This window comes from Lagenorhynchus albirostris, chromosome 1 (assembly GCF_949774975.1).
Source record: "Lagenorhynchus albirostris chromosome 1, mLagAlb1.1, whole genome shotgun sequence".
NCBI lineage: Eukaryota > Metazoa > Chordata > Mammalia > Artiodactyla > Delphinidae > Lagenorhynchus > Lagenorhynchus albirostris.
The window spans coordinates 122,404,615-122,416,707 of NC_083095.1; the positions used below are offsets into that span (position 1 = coordinate 122,404,615).

General features: G+C 46.1%; 1 protein-coding gene across 5 annotated transcripts in view; it reads left to right on the forward strand.

Moving 5' to 3' along the window:
* SNX1 (sorting nexin 1) overlaps positions 1-12,042 on the forward strand; it is a 35,959-nt gene extending 23,917 nt beyond the window's left edge. For 3 of the 5 annotated variants that reach the window (XM_060151552.1, XM_060151559.1, XM_060151558.1), the window contains 10 exons: positions 903-1,044; positions 2,030-2,108; positions 2,561-2,636; positions 5,496-5,609; positions 5,822-5,915; positions 6,971-7,176; positions 9,597-9,740; positions 10,330-10,410; positions 10,892-10,963; positions 11,603-12,042. In XM_060151552.1, coding sequence (XP_060007535.1) covers positions 903-1,044; positions 2,030-2,108; positions 2,561-2,636; positions 5,496-5,609; positions 5,822-5,915; positions 6,971-7,176; positions 9,597-9,740; positions 10,330-10,410; positions 10,892-10,963; positions 11,603-11,653 — 1,059 coding nt within the window. In that variant the 3' untranslated portion in view covers positions 11,654-12,042. The other 2 variants (XM_060151563.1, XM_060151561.1) reach the window with 2 other exon arrangements.
* The last annotated feature ends 51 nt before the right edge of the window (positions 12,043-12,093 follow it).

Consider the following 12,093-nt stretch of genomic DNA (forward strand, 5'->3'; position numbering starts at 1 on the left):
CAGTTTTTGTAATTATGCGCTGTGAACATACTTGCACATGTCTTCTGGTGTACACATAAGAAGAGTTTCTTTTGGGTATATACTCAGGAATAGTTTCCCTGGGTCATAGGTAGTGCAAATGTTGAAGAAAAGGAATACAAACTGCTTTTTAAAGTCCTTGTACCAGTTTATACTTCCATCAGCAGTATGTAAAAGTTCCCATTGACACACTTCTCTGCCAGCAGTTGGCAAGGCCCCACCTCCTTAAATTTTGCCTGTCTGGTGAGTATTAAATGATCTCTCAATATGACGTAGGCCTAGTCTTTTTTACTAGAAGTTTTCTTTATATTATCTCTCTACTACTTGTTGACCTGCCCCTGTGTTCTAGATCCTGTGACACTTTAAAGGTTAAAGTGTCTACAGTGTAGACATTTCGTCTGATCCTCCCCCTTAGGGGCATTGTTTACTCTGTCTTTTCTTCCGTTTGGCTGCTTTAATTCCAGCAGCTAATACCCTTAATAAGTCAGTGCAGGATGAATGGGTTAATAGATGACCATAGAATTCTAGATTTAAACTAGATTGCAACATCTCTTTCCTTAGAGCAAGAGCTCTTAACCTGCAAATAAAACCACATTTGAATTTAATTAGTTGCCTTTGTAATCTAATGTATATTATTTTATGCACTTAAAATCATTATTCTGAGAAGGGCTCCATAGATTCCCAGACAGCCAGAGGGGATTATAGCTCAGAAAACAAACAAACAAACAAACAAGAGTAAGAATCTCAGAGAAAGTTATTTACCAAGTGGCTAAATGACAGGGATCTGGGAAAAAGATTCCCTTGATGTCAGCTGGATGACTTTTAAGATACTCATTCATCCCCTATTTAAAATGAGATCGCCTTGTATTTTTTCTTTCCCCAAGACGAGCTTACCAATGTTCAGAAGTAAACAGTTTGCAGTGAAAAGAAGATTTAGTGACTTTCTGGGTCTTTATGAGAAGCTTTCAGAGAAACACTCCCAGAATGGCTTTATCGTCCCTCCTCCCCCGGAGAAGAGCCTAATAGGTAAGCCTGTGGTCTTTAATTCTGCTTAGATTCTTTTCTTTGCATTCTTTCTGCCATATACTTTCTACTTAGTATATGAGACTGCTTTTAATAGCAGTGTAGACTCTTGCAGTTAGAAAAGAAGTATTTCCGGGACTTCCCTGGTGGCACAGTGGTTAAAAATCCGCCTGCTAATGCAGGGGACGCTGGTTCGATCCCTGGTCTGGGAAGATCCCACATGCCGCAGAGCAGCTAAGCCTGTGTGCCACAACTACTGAGCCTGTGCTCTAGAGCCCGCGAGCCACAATACTAAAGCCCTAGAGCCCGTGCTTGGCAACAAGAGAAACCACCACAATGAGAAGCCCATGCACTGCAATGAAGAGTAGCCCCCGCTCGCCACAACTAGAGAAAGCCTGCGCGCAGCAACAAAGACCCAACGCAGCCAAAAATTAATTAATTAATTAAAAAAATTATTTCCAGCATTTTCCTATAAATTACACGTGGTCTAGAGAAATAGTATGTTTTGACATGGTCTCTTTCTTTGAGTGCAATAGGAGGCTCTGGTTTTAGCTTCTACAGTTGTGTGTGTGTGTGTGTTTGTATTGGTATGCTGGAGTCTTCAATGATTGCTGTTCCTTCCAGATTGTAATGTACTAACTGAATGAGGGGAAGGAGATGGGGCAAGGAATCTTCCCATTACAATCAACTGATGTCTGTTAATCTTTATTCAGAGCCCCATGGCCCCCTTTTAGAAAACATATGCTCTGGAAATCCCAGAGCGTAGAACCTTCAGCACTTTAAGACTAGTTTAAAAATTGACTGTCATGAAAAGAACCTTTTGTTCATGCCTGCTCGTGACATAGACGTGGACTTTGGTTGTATTTTGTAGAGCTGTCCTCATTGCCTTCCTTCTGTGGGCTTTTTTTTTTATAGCCTTATGCTTTTCATGATGATATATGGGTTTTTTGTTTTTTGTTTTTTTTTTGCTTTTTAAATTCTTTTCCAGGAATGACAAAAGTAAAAGTTGGGAAGGAAGACTCTTCTTCTGCAGAATTTCTTGAAAAACGGAGGGCTGCTCTAGAAAGGTAAGTACCCTAAAACTATTTTCTTGAATACCATGAGAACAAATGAGAAGCAGAAACTGAGACTTAATTACGATGAGATATTTGCTGGAGTTAGTAGTGGTGAAACTTGAGTGAATTAAAGATTCCCACCTCCATATTATCTCTAACCTTTCCTAAGTCTCTTTCCTTCCCACCTCAGGAACAGAACATCTTCTTTCCCCACCTTGAGTGAGCAATCAAATTCTCCTTCTTCAACAGTCAAACATGAATAGCTCTGAGGTCACTTTCTGAGCAGTTATTTTTCTTCCCTTTTTGGAAATGTGAAGAATATGAACTTGAATGTGCTTGTACTTAAGTGCCTTATCTGAGGACATTTTAAAGTAATGAGAGACATTGTACCCCTGCCAGCACTGTATGATACTCCAAACCTTGTGAGGCCAGGTCAGCTAACCAGATAACTCCTTACCCTGTAGGTACCTTCAGAGGATTGTGAATCATCCTACCATGTTACAGGACCCTGATGTCAGGGAGTTCTTGGAAAAAGAAGAGGTTAGTATTGTACAAACTGAATTTAACAATTCATATCTGCCCCTGTGAAATGAAACTAGTTCATTCAACAAATATTTGAGCACCCGTGTATAGCCTAGTCTCAGACTACATCCTAGTTCGTAAGCACCCAAAAGTGACAAGTATTCTTCAGCCTCTGAAATAAAAGAAGCTCTGCCTGCAGTCAAAAGTAACTGGTTGTAGGGCTTCCCTGGTGGCACAGTGGTTGAGAGTCCGCCTGCAGATGCAGGGGACACGGGTTCGTGCCCCGGTCCGGGAAGATCTCACGTGCCGTGGAGCGGCTGGGCCCGTGAGCCATGGCCGCTGAGCCTGCGCGTCCGGAGCCTGTGCTCTGCAATGGAAGAGGCCACAACAGTGAGAGGCCTGCGTACCGCAAATAAATAAATAAATAAAAGTAACTGGTTGTAGAGGTCAGACTGCAACCTAGTTTTGTCTTTGTCTTATTAGATCAACACAGTGATCTGTTGGGCAAGTCCTTGGAATGTCTTTCATAGGTTACTACTTGGCTCAAATTGAATGCTTATTTTGTGCCAGGAGCTGAGGGGTTTTTAGTTCAAAACCAGTTACCACAGAGCACAGAACTGCCAGCATATAGCAAAAGTGTTGATTCAAGTGGACAGTCTTTTTTAACAGGCTATGCGCAGGCTATTCATGATTGTGAAAAACTAGAGACAGCTCAGTTGCTAATAATTGGAGAATTAGGTGAAATACATCGATACAACAAATACTTAATTCTCATCATAAACAGAATATACAGAAATTCATTGGAAGCATACATTTAAAGAATTATGAGGGAGAGGGATAAATTACGTGTATGAGATTAACAGATATGCACTACTATATATAAAATATATAAACAACAAGGATTTACTGTATAACACAGGGAACTATATTCAGTATCTTGTAATAACCTATCATGGAAAAGAATCTGAAAAAAAAATATAACTGAATCACTTTGCTGTACACCTGAAACTAACACAATACTGTAAATCAACTATACTTCAGTTTAAAAAAAGAATTATAAAAAGTGAAACATGAAACAATATATAAATACAGCTGAAGAAATATGTTATGTTAGTCATTAAGGATCAAAAGAAACACTGGAATAAAACAATGTTATATCTCATAGGAAAGAAAAGTAGAAGAAAATAAGTGACAGGGTAGGATTATTGTATTTTATTTTTTTCATTTTGTTTTTATTTTTACATTTTTCTTTAATTTGCATATCCTATGTATTACTCTGATTAAGAAAATGGTACTAAGTATATGGATTATTTTCCCCCCCAAAATGAACTCTTTTTTTTTTTTTGCGGTACGTGGGCCTCTCGCCGCTGTGGTCTCTCCCCCTGCGGAGCACAGGCTCCGGATGCGCAGGTTCAGCGGCCACGGCTCATGGGCCCAGCCGGTCCGCGGCACGTGGGACCCTCCCGGACCGGGGCATGAACCCACGCCCCCTGCATCGGCAGGCGGACTCTCAACCACTGCACCAGCAGGGAAGCCCCCAAAATGAACTTTTTAAATTAAAAATTCTCTGTCTAATGCTCTAAATCTTTTTTCTCCTCTGGGATCCCTAAATCCACTTTTCATTTTCACGCCCTGCTTGGTACCCCTAGAGCAGGGTTTCTCTCCAGTGGCACTGCTGACATTTGGGCTGGATCATCCTTTGTTGTGGAGGCTGTCCTGTGCTTTGTAGGGTTAGCAGCATCCCTGGCCTCATCCACTAGATGCCAGTACCCTCCCCCACCTCCCTGTCCCCAGTTTTATTATTATTTTTTTATAAATTTATTTATTTATTTTTGGCTGCGTTGGGTCTTCATTGTTGCATGCTGGCTTTTTCCAGTTGCAGCGAGTGGGGACTACTCTTCGTTGTGGTGCCTGGACTTCTCATTGCGGTGGCTTCTCTTGTTGCAGAGCACAGGCTCTAGGCACGCGGGCTCAGTAGTTGTGGTGCGCGGGCTCTAGAGCGCAGGCTCAGTAGTTGTGGTGCACAGGCCCAGTTGCTCCACAGCATCTGGGGTCTTCCCGGACCAGGAATCGAACCTGTGTCCCCTGCATTGGCAGGTGGATTCTTAACCACTGCGCTGCCAGGGAAGTCCCCCCTGCCTCCAGTTTTAATAAGCAAAATTATCCCCAGACATGGCCAAATGTCCCCTAGCGGGCAAAATGGCCCTGAGTTGAGAACCAGTGCCTCAAGAGTCCTGGGCACTAAAATCTAATTGTTCAGCGTGGTATACTATATACACTATGGATTCTTCAGCATCCCTTTCATGCCTTCGGAAAGGAGTGGGAAGACTGAACTAGTCAAATTGTTTCTAAGTATTCGGAATGCTTGACTTAACTAGATTGTCCCTAAAAGTAGCCTCAATCTGAATAAATTATGTTCTTGTCCTTGGACCTTTGTTCACTGAGGAAAATCCAAATGGAATTGCAGCACGACTTCAAAGTGTCTCAAGATTTTAAGTCTAGCTGTGTGCAGAGTATGCATCCAAAAGAACTTCTGACTTTTAACAAAAGCATGTTTGGTATTTAAGAAGTTCATGCCTAGGTGGGCAGACTATCTCAACGTGAGGTCACCTGGCCACGTAACACACTCTGCTTTCTTTCTGCACACAATATCAGAAGCTGAAAATTTTGCTGATTCTATTTAATGTGGTCCTTTGATTTTTTTTTTCTCTTTACATGCTAGTTATGGATTTGTCTAACTGCCTTTGAAAATAACAAGCTACAGTTCAAATAATTTGTTTGGCAAGTTTTGGGCATGCCATCTGATGGATACTAATTCTTCTGAACCTAAAATAGGGGCAGCAGATAACTTGCCACCCTGCCTTCTTGGTCTTGTAGCTGCCACGCGCCGTGGGTACCCAGACATTCAGTGGTGCTGGTCTCCTCAAGATGTTCAACAAAGCCACAGATGCAGTCAGCAAAATGACCATCAAGATGAATGAATCAGACATTGTGAGTAGCCCTGTGCCTCTCAGCTTTCCCTTCCCCCTCAGGCTTATGGGTCAGAAGCCTTGAGGAGTCCTGAAATTTCTGAGATTAGAGACTTTCTTTTTATGATAATTCAGTCCCTTTAAAAAACAAACAAACAAAAAAACTGCTAAGGAAAGACTGCTCTACACCTGTATGAGTAGCCTCCTTTAAAGCTCTGGGCCTGTGTGTTTCAGTGGTTTGAGGAGAAGCTCCAGGAGGTAGAGTGTGAGGAACAGCGCTTACGGAAACTGCATGCCGTTGTAGAAACTCTAGTCAACCACAGGAAAGGTAACAAACCTCCAAAATGCACTTGGAACTGGGGGAAACTGATGTCTCCAGTGAGCTGGAGATGGGAGGGTATGCTGTTCCCAAGCCTCTCAGCCATTCAAGTTGAAATTCTCAGCCCACCTGGTCCTTGATGTTCTTATCGAAAAGATATGCCCTGCATCTCCTGGCAAGAAACATGACTCCACCACTGAGGACATTGTACTCTTTACCTGGGAGAGGTACAGGGAAGCCATCCCAGTTACAGCTTGACCTGGGATGTAGGCTTCTGTTGGTGGCATTTGAGTTGGTGGCTTATATCCAAAATGATGTTACATGCCTTAGCTACATGGTCCAATGAGCAATATGTAAATGCGGGAAACCATATATGTCTCTTAACCCTTCTTCACCTTTCTTTGGTGAGATTTACTTAAGAGCTAGTGAAATTTGCCAAGTTTGAATGCTTTCCTTTTCTGCCTTAAACATGCTGATAATCAGAACTCTAAACAGGCAGAAAACCATTAGAATGAGGGCAATGTAAGGGTTGGCAAAATATGACCCAGCCCATGGGCTGTATCTGGCCATGGGCCTATTGCTCTGGGTTGGGAATGGTTTTTACGTTTTTAAAGAGATGGGGAGGGGGGGTGGGGAGAGTGAACCAAAGCTTAAAATACAACAAAGTTGTCCTGCTCTGCCGCATGCAAAACTATGCAGTGTGCATACACTCACTCTTGCAGAAGGCTGCTTACCACAAGCTCTAACGTAAAAATCAGAATCATGCCATTGGCCTGTTTTTATTAATTGGCCCCTGGTTCTCCAGGAATATTGGAGCTGCTTCTTCCAAGTAAGCCTAACCTAGGGAAACTAAGATCAGCAGTTACCTCTCCCTGCTCAAGTGACCGAGCTGCATTGCCCTCACTTTCTGAATACAGTTAGCTGTGGTGTAAGTGACTAGGTTACAGAGCCCACAGTTGCCAGACATGCGGGGGCCAGCATTGCTAAGGCACCCATTGCAGTGCCAGCCGACTTGTCCCTTTTCCTTGGGAGATCAGAGGCCTCTGCTATCTTCCTCCTTCCAGAGCTAGCGCTGAACACATCCCAGTTTGCAAAGAGTCTCGCCATGCTCGGGAGCTCTGAGGACAACACAGCATTGTCACGGGCACTCTCCCAGCTGGCTGAGGTGGAAGAAAAGATCGAGCAGCTCCACCAGGAACAGGCCAACAATGACTTCTTCCTCCTTGCTGAGCTCCTGAGTGACTATATTCGCCTCCTGGCCATAGTCCGTGTAAGCGTCTCATTCCTTTCCTCTTTCTCCTCCACTTGATTTAATTTGTCTTTTCCTTTGCTCTTCCCGTTCCCAAGATGGTTTCATCCATTATAGCTCGAAATAATTTTTTCTGCTCTCAAAAGAGAAGGTGTCTCGTAAACCAAAAGTCCATTAAACTTTTAGTTATCACTGAGTCACATTGAGGCCCACAGCCAGTTTTTTAAATGAATTTGGAGAAAAGACCACTCTTGAATTTCCAAGTAGGGCCCTCCTTATTGTTGAAGCTGGACAGTATCCTCTATGCTCCTTTCTTCAAGCAAGGTTTATTACAGACCTGCGGTCTTGTCCCCCTGGAGCAGTGACTTCCTCAGTCCTTTGGTGTTTGCCTCCTTAACAGTAAGCGGCGGCTTTGCCCTGGTAAGAGCTCTTGCTGGCTTCCACTTGTCCCTCCAATGTGGGCAGTCAGGTAACTAAACAGAACTGGCTTGGCACTGGCTGCATGGAGGAGTGTGGCCAGGGGGCAAGAGAGCTTGTCACCAGAGCCCTCTGTGAGCTTTGCTGACCGCACCGGTAGAAACACTGCAGCCTGCCCCTCAGGTCGAGCACCTCACCTTCTCTTCTGGTGACCAGGGCACTCTGGTTTCCCCTGACCTTTCAGAGTGGCCAAGGAAGCTTCACCGGGCAGTGATATTAGCTCTCACATGGCCTCCCTGAGACAGAGGAAAGAGCCAAGAGGGAGCCTGGCGCCTGCCCTAAAAGGGCCTGAGTCTGCCCGACCCAGGTTGGGACCAGAATGTATGAGCCTCTGAGTTGGAGCAGAGCCACCTCCACTCCCCGTCCCCAACCTCGCCCTTGCCAGAGAGCTCCTGTATTGTCAAGAGCCAAGCTGCACCCAGGACTCTCATTTCCTCCGTGGTAGAGGTGCTTAATATAGCCTGTGAGGTTGCTCATTGTCCTCTCCCCTTGCTGTTTGCTTTGCTGCTAACTCCAGAGTGATAAGAGGCTGAAAAAATAACCTGCTTGGGAGTTTTTGGAACTGGTCAGACTACTTAGACTGGAGAGCCGTCCCAGGGAAGGGTTCTCTCTGGGGAAGCTTTCAGAGAGCAGTATTGTTTGGGGTCTCTGGAGAACTCGGCACTTGGATATGACCTTCAAGCCAGGTGAGCCAGTATGGACAGGGGTGAGGGAGGCCTAGCTGGGGCAGCTCGCCTTAGAGCACAGAACTGCAAGCTGGTCTTTTTTCAGAGACCCCTCACCTGCCCTCCTCGTAATCATGAGCTAGCTGTGGGGTTGGAGAGATGAACAGATGTTTCTTTTCTGCTGAACCTGCAGCTGTACCACAGTTAGCCCAGGGGGTTAGGTTGGATTTGAGGTCACCCTTTACCTAATCCTTTGACATTCAGCTGTTTAGAAATTGAGGTGAGCAGCAGTGACAATGCGGGGGAAGGTAACTTTGGTGTCATTTCACTCCCTAAGGCTCAAGTCTCAGCAAAGGCCTGCACTAAGGAGGCCTAGAAAACATCCAGGGAGCTCTTGTAGGGAAGGGGAGCAAGAGGAGCAGGGCTGGGAGGCTGCCCCAGACGCAGGTCTTTCATCCAGGCCTCTTGAAGCCTACAAAGCCGGTGGTGGTGCAGGATGGTTTTGTTAGGCCAAACAGCTATCCTCTGGAAACGCTGATTGTGGTCAAGGAGCTAGAAACATGGAAAACCAGCAGGTGGACTTTGGAGAGCTTCTTGGGGGCCTTGATAGCCTAGAACAGTTGAATGTATGGATGAGATGAAAGCAGTGTGTCCCTATGGTAGGTTTAAGTGTTTATTTAAAGATCTGTTAAGCTCACCCTGTATATTGTTCGGGTATCAGTTTAAAGTTTGCTTCCTTAGGTTGGCCTTCCCTGATGTATCTCCCAGGCTAAGCTAGATCCCCAGTTTTATTACAGTACTGTGCTTGTTTTCTCTGTACTCTGCATACTTATAATTACTTATTGGCAATTAGTAGTACAGTGTCAGCCTTTCCTGTTAGATTACAAGCTCCATGAAAGCAGGCCCATGTGTTTCATTCCCCATTGTATTCTTAGCTCCTGATACATGGCAGAGACTCAGGGAAAGTGTGTAGACTCATGAACTGACTGATCTGAGAGAGGCAGTTCCAAAGCCATAGGACTGGGCACCAGCATCAGGCCACCTACTGTGCTCCCAGCCCTCCAGCCTTGGGAGTAGCATGAAGCAGCATGGCGCTGGCCCACTGGATCCTTGGAGAGGAGTCTTACCCAAGCTTGTGCTTTTGGATGTTAAACTTCCAGCTGGGCACTAACACGTGGCTGCAGAACCCGCTCTTGCTCGGTCCTTCCCTAGCACAGCTGCTGGGAGAGCCCCCCAAGGCAGAGCCAGCAGAGCTCCTGAAGGGCTGGTTGTGCTCTTCCCCAACCTCCACCTTCACAGGCCGCCTTTGACCAGCGCATGAAGATGTGGCAGCGCTGGCAGGATGCTCAAGCCACACTGCAGAAGAAGCGGGAGGCTGAGGCTCGGCTGCTGTGGGCCAACAAGCCTGACAAGCTGCAACAGGCCAAGGATGAGATCGTAGAGGTGAGGCCCCCGAGGCAGCCCAGCAGGGGTGTTCTGCTGGCTCCTGAATGAGCCTGGGTCCCATCCCACCCAGATGCTTAGAACCCCACAGCAGGCAAGAGAACTGATTGAGTCTAAAGGACAGCTGCTGGGGAGGCCTCTGAGAATGATCCAGGCTTGCCATGAGACCTGGCCCTCCTTCTCCTTTCCTGTTCCACTCAAACTTGCCAAATTAGAATCTCTGCAGGAGCAGTCCTGGCTGGGTCTTTGAAAAGCTCCAAGATGATTCAGATGTGCCCCCCCGGTGAGAACTAAATTCATTTCTGTGGGGCTCCCAGCTTTGCTGGCGAATACCTAAACCAGAGCCTCTGGGGTACCAGAGCTTTCTTAGGAACCAGGCTTGGCCTGAGGCACGCGGCATCTCTTTCCCAGCCAGCCTGAAAGATGGCCTTCTACTGGACTCTGGCTTACGTGCTGAATCTCCATATCTAGTCTTACCCAGAGGGACAGACAAATGCCAATTGAGGTCTCAGATACAGAATTTCTATTCAAAGGTAAAGACTTAATACCATAATATATTAAGTGATCCTTTCTTTCCTTTTCTTCCCAGTGGGAGTCTCGGGTGACTCAGTATGAAAGGGACTTTGAAAGGATTTCAACTGTGGTCCGAAAAGAAGTGATACGGTTTGAGGTGAGATAGAAGATCCTACTTCTCACAAGTGTGCAGTGCCTGGTTTAGTAACATTGTTGGTTTTGTCCAAGTCTCTATTGAGTAGGGAGACAGATGGCGGTGCCAGTGACTTGGCAGCTGTTGTGAACAGGCGTGGCCGCCTGTGTGTGTGTGTGTGTGTGTGTGTGTGTGTGTGTGTGTGTGTGTGTTCATGTTCGTGTGTTTGTTCCTGAGGCAAAGTGGCTGTCCTACACTTGTTGCTGGACCAGAGCACAGAACAAAGCTTGCAGCTGTCATAAACCCTCTACTCCCCTTCCCCACCCTGCCATCATTCAAGAAAACCTTGCAAGAGGCTATTTGGCTGGAAATTATAGCCAATCCAGCTGCTGCCTCTACTTTATGAGGCTGTGCTCAGCCTTGGTCAGCAAAAAACATCAGCACCCTATCAAGAGGGGAAGGAGCAACTGTCTGGATGGTCAGTGTAGAATCCTGTCTCCTTTAGAAAGAGAAATCCAAGGACTTCAAAAACCACGTGATCAAGTACCTTGAGACACTCCTGTATTCACAGCAGCAGGTATGTAACTTATGCATGGCTTTCATCCTCTCTTGCTTGCTCTGAAGGCCAGCTGCCTACTTATGGCTTTGGTGACAGGATGATCTGGCCCTGCTTCAGAGGGGCTGGGCCCTGCTTAATCAATACTTGAAAGTAGGTCCTGGTTCTCTAACGTGGCGCATCCAGTAGGGTCTCTTCCTAAGCAGGATTGCCCTAATCCTATAATGAGTTAGTTTTTAAGAACAAACCCCAGCTCTCCTCTCCCTATAACCCCGTGATACCACCTAACCCTCTTGAGGCTGAGGCCCCAATCAGTATGTGAAACAGTGGCTGCCTGTGAGGAGCTGACTGAGCTGAGCCAAGCTGTGGCCCCCATGGGGGTACTTCCTCCAGGGTAGAACCAGGACTGTCTTCAGATATTGCCCTTGCACTTGATGCTTCCCTCAGTCTAGAGAGGTAACGGCAGTGTGGCTGGCTGGCCAATCTGTTCCAAGGTCCACTGTCAGCGAAGCCATTTCCTCAGCTTGGCCTTAGCCCAGGCCTCCCTGTGGGTGGCTGAGGCACTTGGGAGAGTGCCCTGGCACTGTGCCTGTTCCCCTTCCAGGCTCAGGGTCTGCCACTAAATGGGGACACTTGCTTACTGACCCCACTTCTTTGCAGCTGGCAAAGTACTGGGAAGCCTTCCTTCCTGAGGCAAAGGCCATCTCCTAATGGACCAAGGACACCAGAGTCCACCTGCCTGACGCTGCCTTTTTATACACTGTCCTCCTCCACCTCTGCTGGACCCCAGTGATGCATCCTGCCTAGCCTGGACTTCACCCCTTCCTCCCTGCCCCCATGGCCAAGCTGTCCCCAGTCACTCTAACCAGTCCTACATTTAGCTTCCATATATATTTTCTTACCTGAGAGAATAGTTTCTTGCTTTAAGCAAAAAACCTATACTAGATGGTGGAATTATGGGATAGGGGTGGAGTATTGATATAAATATATAAATACAAATGTATATTTTTCAGGATGTGGTTAGGAACTGGGAATAACATTTTCTGTTACTCCTGATGGTGCCATGAAAAGATTATGTAATAAAATACTTTAAAATCGGGTCACATGACTCAGAATGGTGGTGCTTTTTGCTTTAGGCTGGGGAGCAGTTG